Genomic DNA, 18,610 nt, shown 5'->3' on the forward strand with positions numbered 1-18,610 from the left:
ATAGAAAGTGCCAAGTATTCTCCCACTTATATTAACTGAGGCTTAGCAACACATAAGAGACTTTTTAAAATCAAAAAATATAGAACCATTTTATGAAAAAATGTAAAGTGTATTTTGCACAAGAGCTGTTTTGGCAACACAAGTAGAAGTTGTTAGCTATAACACATGGGAGCCTCTGCCATACTCTCCAACATAATTTTACATAAGAAAAGTGGATGGGGAAAAAAACAGAGCCAGGAAAATAAACAGAGTGTGTGGCAAAAAACAGTTGCATTTACAGTACCATCCAGCTTCTGGAGAGAAGCCAGAGACCTTCACATGAAATCCTTCTGTGCTTTTAACACTGTTGCAAAGCTTCAGGGACTTCTAATTGTATCAACAGTTAGGGGAAAATGAGATTCACTGAGAGATCTATGTCCAGGCAGTACTAAATGTGATGACTGCATCTCAACATCAGTCATTCAGAACATGAACTTTCTGACTAGCAACTCATATGCATTTACCAAAATTGAAATTCAACCAGCTAGCAGTTTCTTTTCAGTCTGATTATACAGTCAGCATCCCAAAGCTAAAGCACGTACAGTATGTCTCATACCTCTGAAATGCAGTTAGATGTTTGGTTATCTTTTGATTTCAAATAAATGCAGGTCTTCCAGTATTTATATTGTGATAAAATTCTAGAGCTTTAAAAATCTGCCCTTCACACAAGCCTAAGCATAGATATTTTAAAATTATTTAATGTACATCTTCATATTTTGTTAAGGCATGAACAATGGCATATGAATGGGAACAGCTTCCAGAAAAGCATCTTTTTGACAAAGGCCAGTCCAAGCACATCACACCAAAGGACTAACCTGAAGCCAGAAATGACAGTGTTGTGACCCAAGAGTTTTTAACAAAAATAGCTGAAACAAAATGGAACTTTTTTCTATTTTTCTTTTTTTTTTTTTTTTTTTTAACTTTAAATTGTATTACTCTTAATGTCTGTTTAAAGCACCGGTTGCAGTTTTGCGCTTACCACCTCTTCTGAGTGACTTTGGATGCTTCATCTGCTTCTTTATTTCTGAATTTTCAGTGTATGAAACTTTACAAGGTTTCTGTTTCCTTTTTTTTCTTTTTTTTTTTTTTTAGTTTTGATGGCTGCTGCAAAATTAGAAAGATCCAGAAGTGGTCAGGGGCCTGGTCTAATGCACTTCCAAAAGTCCATTATAAAGATGAATATAAATGCATATGATATGATTTTTCCGTAGACCCACAAACCACGCTTAGCTATAAGAAACATATTGTGCATAGTTATTTTTTTTCTTCAGAGTGATATGTTTACTAGGTCTACATTCTCAGTTCACCAGAGTACAGGAATGTCTACTTTACTAAAGCCAGGATCCTTTCGCAGTTCCCAGTAGGTTTCATTGGTAACCCAGGCTTCTCTTTGATTAGCGTCAATTACTTTTCTGTAGAAAGGGAAAACAAAAAGAGATAAAGAGACAAAAAATATTGCTCTTATGCAATATAAAATCAAAATCCACACTTCTCTGGTCTAACCCAATATTAAATCAAATTTCATAATTTTAAAGGACACAACAATCAGAAATTAAAAAACAAAAATCAGTCTCTACCTATATCAAAAGCAGAAGACAGAGAAGACAGCCGAGACTGAAAATCTGTTGTTTGATCTGTGAGAGCAGGTCTTAGATCCACCTAAAACCCCTTTCCTCACTACAGATTCTGATTATGTGAAAGGGATTATCCAACAGATATAGCTTACAGAATGTAAGCCTTCAGCCATTTATTTTTTTGTCTCTGCATTTTGCTTATGTTTTGCTACAACTGGATCGAACACATTCAGTCTTTTCACTTTTGATTCCCCATGTTAGACATGAGGCTACTTGGTATGACTATTCCTTTTTTCAGAAGAATGCTTAACTAAAAAACAGCCAAAAAACACCTTCATTCAAAAATGAATGTTTTTTAAGTGTATACATATACATTTATACTTATTAACATCTTGTAGGTGTGTATATATATATGTATGATGTTGCTGTTCAGGTCATATGGTATTACTTGTCTAGGCAATGACTTTAAATTTCCCTAGTTAAATCTTAGATCCTAATATTATACTTCTAATTCCACTTCAGTAGTAAGGCTTATATAGCTGAGGCCCAATATGAGAAAATGATCATTCAATTATGAATCTTAACTGCTGTGTAAAAATTGCTTCAGAGAAGCAGGTGTCAGATATCTTATTATCTTTCTTAAAACTTTCATGATTCTCAGTCTGTATTGGTGGTAATTCTTTTAGTACTTCATCCAGTTACAAGCTGGAAAACAGAGACTTACTACTCAAATGAAAAGACTCACTTAAAAAACTTGGGTACATATTCAATGCCGTTTTCTTCCATGTACCGCCTCCGAGCTCTCTGGAGTTCCTCTATTCTTTGTTTCTCAGATGCTGCTGCTTCTATATTTCCTTCCTCCAGAAGCCTGTAGGAATAACAGCAGGCTGTATAGCAATCACACATTGTCTAGTCCAAGGGATTTTCCAGCTCCCATCATCACAAAAGACAAGCAGAAGCCAAGCGTGTTGTCAGTGTTGCACTTTCAGACCCAGCCTGAGATGCAACTCCCCAGTTATGTGCACCTGACCTACAGCCTAAGGCACAGGCTTTGTTCAGCAACTTCAACATATCACACTGAAGGACTATGAACTGAGAATTTGGAGGGAATTAGTGCTTATTCCATTCATAGCAGAAGTGCACAGCATTTCAGAGCCTGTTTTCCAGTTTGTCATGAGCAATCTGCCCCAAGGTTGCACTACAGCTCTATAGCATCAACAAGAAGCTTTCTAATTTCCCTTTAGCTGGGTTAAGCATAAATTGGAGTGCAATACTATCTTCTCTACTAGCAGAATCCTCCACAGCTTAATTCAGACTGCAGTGAAGATACAGACAGAATTCAAGACAGCCAGACTCAGCCTTGAGCCCACCAAATATTAAATGTATAAATAAGCATTCTTGCCTTTGATCTGGCCTGAATCGTGCATCTGTTGCAGGGAGAAGATCTTTCAGTAAAGGATCTAATTCATTGAGCTCAATGGCAAACCTTGTGAAGCCATAATAACGCTCATAATTGGTTGGCATGGAGCCTAAATACATAAGACAAAGAAAAAAGCTTTTAAGCCATTACTCTGAATATGCAAGAGATTCCTTTCTTTATACACTTTTAACAGAAAAATAGTTAATATATTTTACTCTTACAGTTAAAAAGCATCAAAAGCTATTCTGTAAGTGAAACAAAATTCACTAAATATTAGTATCAATTGCTTATCCTGCAGAGATTGTAATTACATGCTAATAGACTCACAGCTTCTACGATCTTCCTCCCATTTTAAATAAAAACTAATGTTTTCAAGCTTTTTAAATTAAAAACAGTTTCCTGCTCCCCAGAAAGTGGGTCTCTCAAATGTCTGTCTAAAACTTAAACTTAACTGATTTTAGAGTTCATTTTGGAACTTAGCACACACTCACAGCCTGATTCACCACCACAAAGAGTCAAACCAGACAGTCAGGAAGAGAGCAAGGTGCAAAGTACAGTTCAAAATACCAAAAATACAAAGTAGGATTCAAAGTTATAAGAACAATAATTCCTGGATAATGCATGTATGAAAGATACAGGTGCAAAGGATGACTAATTCAACCTCAGGCCTCTAAGCAAGCAGGAAGTTGAAAACTCAATAAACCCCTATTTGATTAATCCAAAAAAGTTACCCTGCTCTCTGTCAAAAGGCAGACAGGCCTCCCCAGATGCCAAATTTTTTTCTTCATTTTATTCTTCTGTTGACCCCAAGGTCCCAGAGCATCTGACCAGGAGTCAGAATGAGATGCTAAAGATTATGCCCTGTAAGAACATTTCCATTTACCATTATTATAAACCCATGCAAACTTCTGTTTGTCTAGCCAGGGATTTAAACTTCTCTAGCATTATTTTGTGTATTTAAAATGTAGGCTAAAACAGCTTCACACCTTCCAGAATTTTTTACAAGCTTCTTACCTGGCCTCCATATGCACTTGGCTGAAGGTGCAACGCCACAGTAGAGGCCTTCGTGCCACTTTCCAAAAAGGCGGTGAACCACCTTCCCTTCTTGATCTATCACAACGCCCTGGACCTCATTTACATTGGAATTCCAGTAGTTCACCTGCAAGTTTAACCAAGAATTACTAGCTCACACTGCTTTTCCAACAGCCCATTGTAACAATACACATAATGAATGTCTCTTGGCTGTGGTGCCAGCTGTCCAAATTCTGGGTTGGAACAGCTCACCTGGAACTAAGAATACCAAAATTTGAAAATCATATGGTCCTAACACTAACTGATTTATTAATGGAGAAACACTTGCAATGTGGTTTTGACATGAAAGCATTTAAATTAACTAAACATCTGGGAATAACATTCTCAGTCATTATCACAAATCCCCCACAATTCTGCAAAAATGACCTTTTGCCTGTCAGAGCCATCTAACGCTCCTCTTCCTACTCGAGGAGGTATTAAATATACCTGTACTTGTATAGGAATCCTTTCATGGGTGCTGAACACTACTGTATGCAGCAGGGAAGATATTACATTATTACATGTTGTTTCTTTCTGTTTCTCATCTCTGTTTTGCTTTTCTTAGACACATTTAGTTCTTACACCTTCATCCAAGAGCCAGTTGCCCATTCTCAGATTATCCAACAAAATACAAATTTCAGATTTATGTTAACATCCCATTGTTAACACTAAAATGGTATCGGTATCTTTTGTTGCAATGTGAAGACAAATTTATTTTTAGGGAAAATACTTGCTAGTAAGATAGCTATATAAACTTCTATTTTTATACACGATCCTTGCCTGGATATTACAATACTATGAACCAAAGCAGCAATACATAATGTAAAGAGAGAAAATATTGACTAAAAAATTCTAGTAGAATGAGAAGCAAAATGGCATGGCAGCGTACAGTGACTCTGTGTTTTCATTGTGTTACTATAAAAAAATGTTGACATTTAATTTTTAATCAAAAACCAGCAACAGTAGAGCACATAGCTATACAGCAATGGAACACACTGACATCAAATGTTCAGAGGAGCAGAGTCTTACTAATTGACATAGCATTCTCATTTGAGAATTTACATTTTATGAATACTGATAAAAGGAATAAAAGATAAAATGTGGAATATGGACTTCAGGAATAGTGAAGAAACAGCCTGATGTACCCTTAAATTACAGTTATATGAATATAAGATATATATTAACATCCACATGTTACCTTGACAAAAGTGAGTTTACAAATACAAACACTGCTTTTTGTGTTTCTGATAGTTATCTCTCCGTAGTGCTCTATCCATCTCCTTCCACTAAGAATATTATGTATGCAAGTTGTGACTTTGTTCCAGACATAGTAATCTCCATACCTAAGAACAGATTAAGAAGTAGTTGGTAATATCTATTCATCATGAACATTGCTGACAAAAAAGTAAAACATTCCTCCTTTATTGTAAAAACAAACCACATTTCCCAAAAACACCCACACAGATGACAAAGTCCTGTGTCTGGTTACATCACTAATCCTCCTTAGAGAAGCTCACCTAAGCTCCAGAACTACAGAAAGGTGCTATAAACCACAAATAAACACATTATGAGCCACTGAAGCCCTGCATGGCCTGTTCACTGTCCTCAGAGCATGAAGTGCTTCGGCCACAATTCCTATAGGGGCAGGACAGTGACACAAAGATCAACATAAGGCTGAATTGAGACTATAAGTAGAAAATGCAACTGAATCACAAACAGAACAAAATAAATACGAAAACCATACTACAAGTGTGGGAAATTTGGACAGGACATCAAGGAAAGGAAGTAGAAAGCCAGGAGCACACTGGCACATCATCCCTCCCTTTGCCTTTGTAACAACTATCCAGTCAGAGCATCTCTAACATCAAACAAGAGAATAAAACCAGAGGATTATATTATGCAAAGCACATTCTCCTTCAGAGTTTAGGGGAAGGCATGAAGACAGAAGACAAAGCTGGTCCAGAGTGCATTTCCTTCAATTTTTTGAGATGGATAAAGAGGTGAAGTGATGCTATATTGGTAGAGGCAGAAAGAAAGGCTGGCTGCAATGTACCAGGAGCAAGAACACCACTACAAAACCAGAAGACATGTTTAAAGTATCCACTCCTGGCATAATCTTAGGATTTACAAGCTGCAACTAATCTCACTGGTGGTGAAGCTACTGCTTCTCACTACTCTGCCAAAATCTCCATACAAATTATGGAGAATATACATTGCTTTATCCACATTTTGAAAAAAGACCTTTCATGATCTCGTTGTTCTGAGGGAACAACAAGACACTGAGAGCCTTAGGACAACACCAGCTGCTGGCAGTCCTGCACTGCAGCCTTGTTCTGAACAACTCATCACTGCTGTACACATAAAACATGGGTTCCCTCTCCCAAAACATTTCTATCTCTCTCCATCACTTTCTAGAGTGCATATTCTTCCTCCAAAACAAAAAATGGATCTTCAGGCTCAAAAATGTTCCAGTAGCCCCAGATGAACACTAAGGAAAGATTTAAGCTGGGCACAAACCCTCATCAGTACAATCCACATCATGTCTGCTTACCCCAACCCATTCACAAGGCAGCCCAGACTGGAGTGCACCAAAGGTTGAAAACAAGAGGAGAGTAGCTTACTTTGGAAGAGTCACATTCAAGGTTCCAACAGGCAGAATTTCCATTGATTTCCCCCAGAATTTGTTTTTCCACCTGATATCTGAATATAATAGTGAAATACTTAGAAAACTGAAATGACCAAGGTCTCCCCCTTGCACAGATCTGTGTGGCACCAGACCATCTGTGCTGGACTATCCAATTCAAAACAGGACAGTAGATAGTATGAATTTGCCATGAAAATACTAAAGAAAAAAATACTAGAAAATTACATTAGGTCAGAAAAACTAAACGTAAGTTTAATTAAGAACTGTGTCTGTGCTGCATGATTGTCAAATGTCTTGTGCAAATATTCAATACAAATTAAAGGCATACACCAGTAGGTACAAGGAAAGAAAGTAATTTTTTCAACTGTAAAAAGAACTGCTTGTGTCTGTAAGAAATAGTAATTTTATTGGTAAAAACCTTTTAAATGGGAGAGTATAAACAGGCTGCAAGTGACAGAGAAAGTTGTAATATGTTTGCTCACTCTTAATGAGAATTTGGAGTAAAATAAATCAGATCATCAGTTTATAATATGTCACGTCAAAATAATAAATATAGAAAATCTGAGTAAGTTCCAAATGCAAAGGTCAGCTTTTACAAGTTTTCATTTGATGATAAAAAAGGAGTTATGCTTTTGAATTAAAAAGTATACCTTGCCAAAACACAAAGTTTTTCGATTCACAGTGACAGGCCGAAATGGGAGGATGGTGGCTAACCTGAAACACAATTTGGTTGAGTCAAAAACATTTAATTTTCATTCCAAAGACAGTACAATTGGTATTGCAATATGAAAATACTAAATAGCTCATGTTGCTATGAAAACAGATACATCTTAAGTGATTGTACTTAAAACAGTTCCTAGTGATTACTATAAAGATGTATTCCTTCTAGCTTTTAATGAAGTCCACTCATATTAGCAATATTTATTTACTTCTAAGAAAGCAAACCATTCTAAGTAGAAAGAAAAATGGGATTATATATAAAATGAAGAACAAAAAAGATAAATCTAAACAGGAGTGTCTATCTAGAAACAAGGTTTACCTGCTCTGAGAAAAATCGAAATCCTTTGTCTTCTCTAATACATTCATAGGTTTCACCAAGCACTGGGTTAAATGGCTTGCTTCCTGCTCTAAAGTACGTAGAGGCATAGCCTGATGCTGCAAAGGCAGCTATGAGAACCTGTAAAAATACAGATCAGAACATGAGAACAGGCAGACACTCTTGTGTATGTGCCATCACTGTGTGGTACCACACAGCTCATTCTGCTCAGAGTGACAACTGGAATAATGAAGCATGCCTGAAAGTGACACCATGCATCCCAGCCAAAACCAGTATAACCTTTATTTCTTCTGTTGATATAATTTATTTTTCTTCATGATCTCAATCAGTCTTTTAACAGTCCCTTAAAATGACAATCTGCAGATGACAGTTTTTCTGCCTTTGACCAGGCTTAACATTAGTGACCTGAAACACACCCAACTCTAGTCCTCCTTCCTGTGAATATTAAGTAATAAATTCTAATTACAAGACCACATGCCATTTTACTATGGGAACTATTTTATTTAGTGCCAAACATAAAAAGCTCCCACTTAGCATGTTCTTAGCCCAGAGTTATCTCCAAATCTTCCACACATATGCAGCGTTAACAGCCAGCCCCCTTGTCTATATGTCAAACCACAATTTAATAATCTCTATGCCAGGCCTGACTGGAAGTAATAAATGAAGTGGAATGCCATGGTTATTTAGTTTACAAGGTCTCATTTTCAGAGTTAAAAAAAAAAAAAAATTACATCAGTCAGTCAGAAGTCCAAACAAAACTTCAAAAACAACACAGGGATAAAAATGAGTCAGCTATTGGCAATATGCTACCAATGGGGCAAATCTTAACCAGGTTCCCCTCTCCTCCTGCTAGTGAGGACACAACCCTCATGTGAGGTTTTATATGCTTTGTTTTTGTCCCACTGTGTAATGTGTGCTTCATTCTCTTTTCATGTTGTATTATTCAGAAATGCAGCATCAACAAAATTAACACTGTTTTCACAGGCTTTTCTTCAACAGTAAAAACCTTCATTCCTCTAAAACCATTTTCAGATTAATTTGAACTCACTTTTCAATTTAACTATAAGACTATAAGTTAACTATATAACTATAGTTAACTATAAGTTAACTCTGTTAACTCTGCAGAGAACAAAGGAGTTTACTATCTTTGTGATATAGAGAGCAGCATGAAAAAAAAAGGTTTCCACTACTTTTGGATGCTTATTGAAGATAGCAAAGTCCTGCTCTTTCAGAGAACAGGCAGTAACACAGAGCATTCCTGCCACAAGATTCAGGTATTCAGCCTTTTCCAAGCAGTCCCATAGGCTTCAGGTCAGATGTGCAGCTTGCATTTTTATGGCTGCTGTTTAAAGATTTGGCTTCTACTCCCAAGTAATGCAGTAGACATCTGTAGCAGAGAAGGGGACTGAATCCACATTTCCCAGGAAGCTTTCAGTTGCACCATGGCTTCGCCTTCTAGAATTCTCCCTACTACTTCAATACTGATCTTCCAAACTTTTCAACAAAGGCAGCAATCAGTCTGCTTTACTCATTACTCCTTACACAATCTCCCTCCTCTTGTGAGGGACAGAATCACAGAATGATCTGAGTTGGAAGAGGCCCACTATGTGCATCTCCTGAGTCTTGTAAGAAAACAGAATGTGAGGATGAATAATTCAACTCCCTTTCTCAAGATAGCTTCAATTTCTTCAGTGTTTAGGACTCCTCACTCTCCTGCAGGCCTTGTGAACAAAGTAGTACAGGGACTTGTGTGTGATTGCGTGACAGCCAAAGGCAGCCTCTCTCCTCCCAGTTATCCACAGTGCTGCCAAAACATGGCAAGAAACAGCAGACATCTCCAGCAACAACACTGCTAACTTTCCCTTACAGTCTTTCCCTGTATCTCCTGAGGAAAAGGACACATGACAGATCAAAGCACTCTGAGAGCTGAGCACAGGCTGCTGGCTGCCAGATTCACAGGGGAGCTGAAGTCAGGCTACCTAGGCAAACTTTGTTCTGGTGTTTTGAAACTTCTCTCTCAGAAATTGCCTGGGAGGACATCTTGTTCACACCTATATTGATCATAATGCAGTCACAGACTTGATTAACTCTTGAAGGGTGCTGGATTTGACCACTGAAAGCCAGAAAACGATGCAGAATTAGAAACTGCCAATGCCCATATCTACAGTCATAGAGCATGAGATCAATTGTAAATAAATGAGTTACAACTGCAGGACTTGGTTTGAAGTAAAAAAACATCCCACAGCCTTGCTCAGATCAAACCTACCACCTGTACTTGTTCACAACACTTTTGTGACCCAGCAGGGAGGTCTGTTGTCTGTGACCAGGAGGAGAAAGAGAGGACCCTGCATAGACCCCACTGAACAGCTTCCTTTCTAACACAGCCAGAAGCGCTACACTAAATGCATTACCATGCGCTCATAAGGATCATCTGTTTCAGCAGCCTTGTCCAAGAGTTCACTGTATTCCAGCTCTTCACAAAGATGTTGCAAGGTATTCAGAGGTTCATTTAGCTCAACTGGCATGGATACTTTGGAAAGATCTTTGCCAATGTTATTTCTCAAAATATTCCACAGATTGATGTTACTGGTGTCAGGGCTGGGAGCTGGGAGACAAGTCCTCCGTCCATTTCTGAATGCGCCTCCTGTCAGCTCACCATTAAGAACTGGGAAGGGAAGAAAAATATTGTCATAAGAAAGTACCAGACTAAGAAAAACAGAGTTCTCCCTTCAATCAAATAACTGCCAGAACAAGCAAGCCCAACTTCATTGTTTTCAGCAGAGTTGGACTTGTTTTGACATGCAGTAATTCTGGTACATGAATATAACCAAGGTAATTTCTCAAAGTTTGAAAGACAGTATACTTTGCCGAGAAATGTTGTCTGCAACACTGGTGTTGTCCTCAGATATATTGTCACTCACATCACTGATATAAGATTCATCATCAGAAGCCTAAAACATAAATAAAATATCCATTAACTCAAATACATACAAAATATACAAAAATAATCAACTGAAACACAAATATTAAAAAAAAATCTTTATCCAATTAAAACTATTAGCTAAGTGAACTGAATGTTTCAATCTGTCCATAGTGCCAATGCACTAAAAGGGTCAAGAAAAATGCTGCATTGTCCTCATGTTTCTGAATTCTTTATTATCCAAATACAGACGTGAAATCTGCAAAAGGTGACTTCAAGTAAGATCATAGATGAAAAGAAATTGGTAACATAATGCACTAGGCATGGGAGGTGAGAAGAGATAGTCAGATTTGTGCTGTTTATAAAGAACCAAACAATAAAATGTGACTTACATTTCAGCAAACAAATTATGTAAGTATTGATCTATCATTTTGCAAAACAAGAATCTCATCAGCATTAAGAATATTTAAAATTTTTTTTACAAAACTGTTTTTTCAAGAAATATTATTTTTTTGTCTATTTCTCTTACATTACAGAGCATAATTTTATATACATATGTAGTAGAAGATTATTTTTATAAAGAATATTTGAAAATCTAAATTTAATTGACTGCACAGCCAGCTGTAACTGTCTGTCATCCTTCAGTGGAACTGTCATAGCCTAGAAAGGACATGTGCTAAACCTAAGTTACTGACACAACTAACTCACTTTTACACTTCAGGGAACTCCTGCACCACCTTATTTGATCTCAGATTTGTTTATCTACACTTTACACATTTTATTCTAAGTAGCATTACTAAAAATAAAAAAAAATCACTAGTGGTAGCACTACCTAACTGTGTCCAGCAGCACAGATGCCACACGCTGTCACAGCCTACCTCGTTTTCTGACGAGCTGGCAGATAGAAGCACCTCCTGTGCATCAAAGAACTCTGAAACAGATTCAGACATAGAGAGCCTGCTTTCATTAGAAACTTGCTGAGACAGTGGCAAACTGACATGAATTTGTTCACCTGTCTGTAAATAAAGCAGAGAGAAGAAAAAGCATTATTTCTCATATTAAAGAAATACATGTAAAAGGGGTAAATCACCTGACTAAGAATTATACACCAAATACAAGCACAGAGAGTAAAGACAGCATTTTAGTAGGACTTTGTGTGTACCTAACAGATGAGTCTGAGGATGACAAAGTAAAGTGCATTTTGAACAGTGAGATACATGTCTTCATTTGAGGCCTGCCCAGCATCTACTGCCAAATTTTAGCAGCATGAAATTGCAGATCTACTTCTCTATGCAGAGAATTGATTTTGTGGACAATAGCTGGATTGTGACAGACAAATTCAGTCATTAACTTCAGATTAAATTACCTCTAGTAATAACAAATAACATCACTGAGAGCTAGCTTTGATACAACTAAAATTTAATTATAAATATTTATAAGGTCTGGGAGTTATAAGTTACTTTCCAAATAAATGACCTTGTGAACCAGTTTAGTAACAATATTTGAAATGTTTGAATATTTAGGAGGACAGCTATAACATGTATTTTTATGGGCTTTTATTCTATTTTTATACTCCTAATCTCATTTGCATTATGCCATTAACAGTGACCCAATACTACTAAAAGAAATGAACTCTCTATGGTTTATTATAAAGAAATGTAACACCAGAGTCAAGGATTCAAAATTGTGCTATGTTGAGGTCAGTAGTGCAGCAGGCTTAAACAGTGAAATATACCCTCTGCCTGCTAGAGTGGGTGGGTGGGACACCAGATTTCAATGTTACCCTGCAGGCTATCACATTAAGAAAAAGATTAAGGTGCTCTCCCTGTACCATTTTACCACAGGATCTCTTGCTGTGGAGGGAAACAGGTCTTGGACTTAATCTCTTAATTCATACAGCATATTGTCCCTGGGAGATAGTACAGATGAAACTACTGAAGCCCTTTTAAACACATTTAACTCTCCAGATTGCAACACAATCCCAGTTAATCTTATTCCAGAATTCCTGCATATGATTTTGTTGACATCTTAATTCTGCAGAATTATTCCATACAGTTACCTCAAAAAGCACTAACAAAACATCCCAAAAAAGCATAAACAAGCCAAGAGGTCAAACCCCATTCATTTTTCATTAGGATTTATAAAATTGTAGACGGATTGTGATGCTTGACGACTCATAATGAAAACAGAGTCTCATTCTACTGTAATCATTATAGGAAGTGACCAAAATTTTGAGGTTTCACATAAACTAGGGGGACTGGGAAAAATACATATGCTCCTACCTGAAAAAGACCCTCACACAGGCATTAACTACGTGCTGCAAGATTATAGAGATATATATAAAACAAGCAAGATAAGTGAATGAGAGATCTGGACACTTTGAAAAACTTCCTCAGTCAGGCTTACTTCTACCAAGACAATGATGAACAAGTGAAAAAGGAACAGCTAACCAACAAAAATACAGAACAGAAGAAAAGGTCATTGCCCAGAACTTCACTGTAGATTGGTGTGCTGTGGCACCACTTCACTTCTATGTTCTGTTGCTAGCCTCCAACATGCTGGATTCTTGGAAAAATTGTTTAGACATTTTCAGAAAGCAAATAAACAATTTTACCTTTCTTGCTTGTTGGATGAAATAACTAGGAGACAAGACTATGTTAATTGAAATGGCATATGCATAGGAAAAAAATTGTGGAAATGACAAATCAAAAACATTTTTGTAAAATGCAAGCAGAATGGTTGCCAAAGTGACCATACTAATTGTAATATATTACAGTCCACAAATTCAGATTTGTCACAAGGGAAGCTCACTGTTATTTATACAAATGTTTCTTAATCTGTTGACTAAGGAAAGCAAAACAAGAAAAACTAAATGTTGCAAAAATATTAGTGCAGTGCTTGGTTCACAGACTAAACTTTTTGATTTTAACAGTACCACTAAAGATTCTAAACATGAGGCCCTTTAGACACTTGCAAAATCAGGTCATTAAATAATTAATTGTTCTGTTGATTTGGCAAGAAACTAAGGTACAGAATTGGTTAGCTACTGTGTGATACATTCAAATACAGTAAAACCTCACTAATTCCCACAGCCAACAATTAATATTCCAAAACTGGAGTCCTGCTCTGTTCCTCTAAAAAGACCAAGCTGAGATCTTTCATGTCTGACGTACAGAAAACAAAAGACTGAAGTTTTATTGTAGTTAAGGAAATACGGCCTGACTTTTTCTATGATTGAACATTCGCCAATGTGAAAAATTCATTAATTTTTCAGGTGTGTTTCAGCTATTTAGTGAGAATTAGCAAGGTTTGTTTGTACTCTAAATCCATTAAAGGCCAAAGTCTTACCTCATCAGGACTAGGGATAATATTTACACTGACAACCTGATCACAAATAACAGATTCTGAATGTATTCTGTTCAAGCGACTCCTTAGTTCAGCATTCTGGTTGAGAGCCTTAAAATAAAAATTGCACATTTCATTTAAAATTAAAATGTAAGCATTTTAAAAAAAGAAAAAACAAAAGAAGAAGAAAAAAACTTTCTTTCCAGTAATTTCCGAAAAAAACCACAGAACCTTCTTTCCTTCATTTATAGGGAGATCCTATTTTGAGATCCTCTCCAACATGATTCCATCTTTGGTTACTTTGCCTTCACTGTTTTTCAGGAGGGGGGGAACATGTTCTCCCACAATGTAACACTGGCATTCCACCTCAGTTCTTCAGAGGAGCTCTTTGGCAGGTGTACTGGTGGGTTATGTACATTATGGAAATGGGGAGTGAATGCAGCAACAAAGAGTGAAACTGCAGAACAATACATGGGAGCTACCCACAAAATGCCCAAAGAGGCAACTGTGGCTTTACAACTACACAGCCTCTCCTGAGTCAAGGTTATCAGCACTCAGAGGCTGCAAACAGAAATTGCTTCCTTTCCCGTAAAACCAACATAATTGCTAGATCAGTTTTACAGGTTTACCCTTGTACTTATTTCAAACTAATGATCCACTGCAGCATCACAAATGCCAACAGAATTCAACTGGTGTCTGCTATCTGCTGATTTTTCTCCTATTTTAAAGTCCAACCTAGATTATAAATTTGGGTGCACAAATATGTATTATCTGTTGGTTGGAAAGACTAGTGGGTGAGATTCTGAAATCCAGAAGTATAATATGCTACATATCTAGAATATGGCTGACTTAACTTTAATATAGCCCCAACACTGAGGCTTACAGAAAAGCAGAACAGAGAGACATTTTGTTTCAGTAGAAAAGGATAATTAAAATGGAGTAAGAACCTTCTTCTGTCTCCCCTGCTGCAGACTGAGGAATAGATTGCATGAATGTACTAAAACAAAGAAAGACCAAAGGAAAATAGGTAAATTTAATCTGTCACTGAACAGTTTAAATTACCCAATTTTGCTTTGTTCTGAAATGGTCTGAGCATGTTCCTAGTTGCCATCCCTCAGAGAGGGAAGGTAATGACTAACAGCAGCCTGACAGTAGCTTCTTCAACAGCTCAGCCCTGGTCATGAGACTGGACAAGCCCAGGCACAGTCTATTTTCCACTTCCTCTCCACTGAGGCTGTGAACTAATGCGTGACAGTGACTTTCAAACTAACCTTGGAGGCCAGGACCAAGAAGAAAACATGATTCCCTATTTCATGCAAATTGCTAATGAATATCCACAGGTCTTAGATAAATTTGTGTCAATAACCAGAAATAGTTACCCTTATGTCTTGCTCCTAACCCTATTTAATCACAATGCACAGAAATCAATCTGCATAACATGATACCTATCTATAGAAAGGTTTGTCTTTAAACATCTGCTCATACTTCTTGCAGATGCAGTCCTCCACACCAATCCAGCAAATGCTTTTATGCTTCCTTGACAAAGAATTTTGAAAAATTGTTATTTTTCAAAAATTTATTTATTTTGCAACCTGAGGACTTATTTTTGCTAATTTCTTCTCCCCCACTAAAGCAAATTATATTTTTTCTTTTAGCTTAAGTGGGAGAAATGCTGGAGAGTTAAAAAGTCTGTATCTGGAAATCCAAATTACCCATGATTATATTGCAACCCAGGATTCCTTTTGCATTTAGAGACACGGACATATAAAACAAACTTGACAATATACAGTCAAAATTTAAAACTTAATTACAAAAACAGCACTATTTCCTTGGCTGTGCTGGAACAGCTCCAAGAAAGACATTTAGCATTTGTATAAAAATCCTTTTTCTTTACTTTGGAAAACCATAACAGATACGTCCTTACACAAATGATATCCTTCAACCCCTCATGCAGTGAGGTTAGATTTATATCATAACAGAGTATGCCATAGTTCTGGCTGAGAACTTGGCTTTTTCTTGGCTCCTTTGAGGTGAAAGGAAATGGCCAAAATACAAAAGAAATAGTGCACTGGGCAAGATAGATGTGCTTGAGATCAAATCAAGAACATACCTGAGAGAGGGACTGTCTGAGGTGAGCTATTTGAGCATTGTGGCCTGTAAGATCCTGCTCTGAAACAATCTGTTTAAGCTTCTCCTTCTCTATAGCTATGCTGTTAAACGCAGACTTCAAAAGAGAATGCACTAAGCAAAAAGAAAAAAAAAATAAAACAGGTGTTTTCTTGGCTACAGAAATCACATTGACATCTCTTACAATATTTCAGCAATAAACACAGAGTGAGACTTCCATCCCACAGCAATGGACATTTGAAACAAGGGCCTGAACTTCAAGTAATCCATGCCAAATTAAGTACAAACACTTACAGCTTGCGATTGCAATGTGCGTACTGTATGCTCACACATATCTCATCTGAGCATATTCTTGGTGCTGAACATATGGAAAGGTGCACATTTGGAAAAACTGTGTCCAATGTGTCTTATTTTCTTTCTGGTCTTTATTTGTACTTTTCAGAGTAACAGAAACATTAGTTCTGCTAGACATAATATTGTACTAATAAAGAGGATTGCTTGGTCTTTAAACAGGTTTAGAATTTTTTAAGATGCCAGTCTCACATTTTTTTTCTATGCTTGTTATATAACAGCAAACTGCTAAGAAAACCTTCTTAAAATGGTATTTTTTAGTTCGTAGGACCATTCACTTACAGGCAATAAAATTGCAATTCAAAAGTACATTCCTGTAATAAGCTCTTTTCCCACAGATTCCATTGACATAGAAAACATTGCACAAAAATTATTTCACAGGATTATGTGCAGAAGTTACATTCTGAACCATCTTTGGGAAGAAATACTACATTTTGTTGAGGAAAAAAATGTTTGCAAATTCACTCACTTATTTACAGAATGGAGAAAGCAGTTCAGAAGACTTGAAAAGCAGTTTCAGAGTTTACCCATCTCTACATTTATGACATAAATGGAAAATATAAGAAGGTTACTATAAATTGCCTTTGTGTAAGCCACCTGAACAGCTAAAAACTCTTATACAGTGTCACCCAATGCAGATGAAAGCTCTGACCACAACTAAGTGAGGGCAATAAAGAAACACAACAGAGAAGCACATTATAGGGAAGGCTTGGCATCTCCAGCTACCTTTTTGTGCCATCAAGCAGAATTCTTCTTGAAGCTTCATGTACTCAGTAGAGCACTCCAGAGGGTCTGCCACATGGCTCGGGGGAGCCTGAAACTCAATGTCTGCACAGAGGTTGGGGTTGGATGAATGCAATCGAACGGGTGACATCGTAGCACTGAAAGGGACCTACAGCGAGAAACAGAGAAGAATTGTTGTATAAGCTGTAACCAAACTTTTGACTCTTTTGAAGCAAAACAAAATTTTTTTCTGAAAATACTTAGTTCACAATGTGAAGAATATGACAAGAGTGAACTTGTAACTTCTCACTCTCCTAAATCTCAACACAGCTGATGCAGATTTCTCTTGAATTTTTTCACTGAGACAGAAAAAAGAAGGCCTAAACACACAGCTAACAGCTAATGAATTTAAATTTTAACGTTTACAAAAAATGGATGATTTCCTAATGCTTACAAGATTACTGGAAAACTGAGCCATGGGACATGTCCTTTATATTTGGACATTTGAGAATAATTGTAGATGAGTCTGTTGTTGCAATACCAACATTCGAAGTATGTAAGTTCCTCCACAGATCCAGAAATAGGATGTAATATTATCAGATATACCACTGAAGTTTTTCAAAACTACTTGTAAATTTTCAGTTGAAACTCACTGTACTGGCAAATATGAAGAGGGAAGAAGCACACAGTCTATTTTTTTTAACTAAACAAATAAACAATGACAACAAAATAAAATCAATACTTCGTCTGATTTGCATTTAAAATACATGGACCATAAATAAATGCAGAGAGATACAGCTTAGTAAGATGAAGCAAAGAATTTAGTTTATCATCTTTCCACTTCACTTTCTCCTTTACTTTTCAGGTACAGTAATAAAAAAAAAATTCATGCAAGACTTTCTAAGTTGTATATACATGTATCATGTACTGAGCAGTTACCTCTATGCTACATATGCACTGTATGGCTACCACTGTTATGTAAGTGATGCGTGTGCAAGAGTATTTCATATTTTACTTTAACGTTACCATTTACATGCATTCATGTGAAAATCAGGCCAAGAACACAATTTTCAACTGTAAAGCAACAGAAAGACATGCAGAACTACATTTTGTCATTAACCACTGTTTAATGTATCAAGCACTGGTTAGTACATTAAATCAAATTAATTTCATTAGATTGATCGAATGTGCAAAGCAAGAATTTCACACTGCAGCCCAATGTAATTATTCAAATACAAAAAATGGGGCAAAAATATAAAATGTCTCTTCCAAGGCATGATAAGAGCAGAAGATAACTTAAAAAGTCATATTACTAAGAATTAGTATCAACAGATGAGTT

General features: G+C 36.7%; 1 protein-coding gene across 6 annotated transcripts in view; it reads right to left on the reverse strand.

Annotated features, from left to right (window-relative positions):
• Window positions 1-1,085: 1,085 nt before the first annotated feature.
• Window positions 1,086-18,610, reverse strand: part of OSBPL6 (oxysterol binding protein like 6) — an 86,977-nt gene continuing 69,452 nt past the window's right edge. For all 6 annotated transcript variants that reach the window (XM_074548428.1, XM_074548432.1, XM_074548431.1 and 3 more), the window contains 14 exons: window positions 17,275-17,440; window positions 16,181-16,311; window positions 14,074-14,181; window positions 11,604-11,741; window positions 10,669-10,756; window positions 10,217-10,470; window positions 7,788-7,925; window positions 7,399-7,462; window positions 6,726-6,804; window positions 5,303-5,447; window positions 4,048-4,192; window positions 3,016-3,142; window positions 2,359-2,481; window positions 1,086-1,451 (listed from right to left, as the gene is read on the reverse strand). In XM_074548428.1, the coding sequence (XP_074404529.1) occupies window positions 1,343-1,451; window positions 2,359-2,481; window positions 3,016-3,142; window positions 4,048-4,192; window positions 5,303-5,447; window positions 6,726-6,804; window positions 7,399-7,462; window positions 7,788-7,925; window positions 10,217-10,470; window positions 10,669-10,756; window positions 11,604-11,741; window positions 14,074-14,181; window positions 16,181-16,311; window positions 17,275-17,440 (1,815 nt within the window). In that variant the 3' untranslated portion in view covers window positions 1,086-1,342. The remainder of the gene's footprint in view (window positions 1,452-2,358; window positions 2,482-3,015; window positions 3,143-4,047; window positions 4,193-5,302; window positions 5,448-6,725; window positions 6,805-7,398; window positions 7,463-7,787; window positions 7,926-10,216; window positions 10,471-10,668; window positions 10,757-11,603; window positions 11,742-14,073; window positions 14,182-16,180; window positions 16,312-17,274; window positions 17,441-18,610) is intronic.

The sequence above is a fragment of the Zonotrichia albicollis genome, chromosome 10, assembly GCF_047830755.1.
Source record: "Zonotrichia albicollis isolate bZonAlb1 chromosome 10, bZonAlb1.hap1, whole genome shotgun sequence".
NCBI classification, from domain to species: domain Eukaryota; kingdom Metazoa; phylum Chordata; class Aves; order Passeriformes; family Passerellidae; genus Zonotrichia; species Zonotrichia albicollis.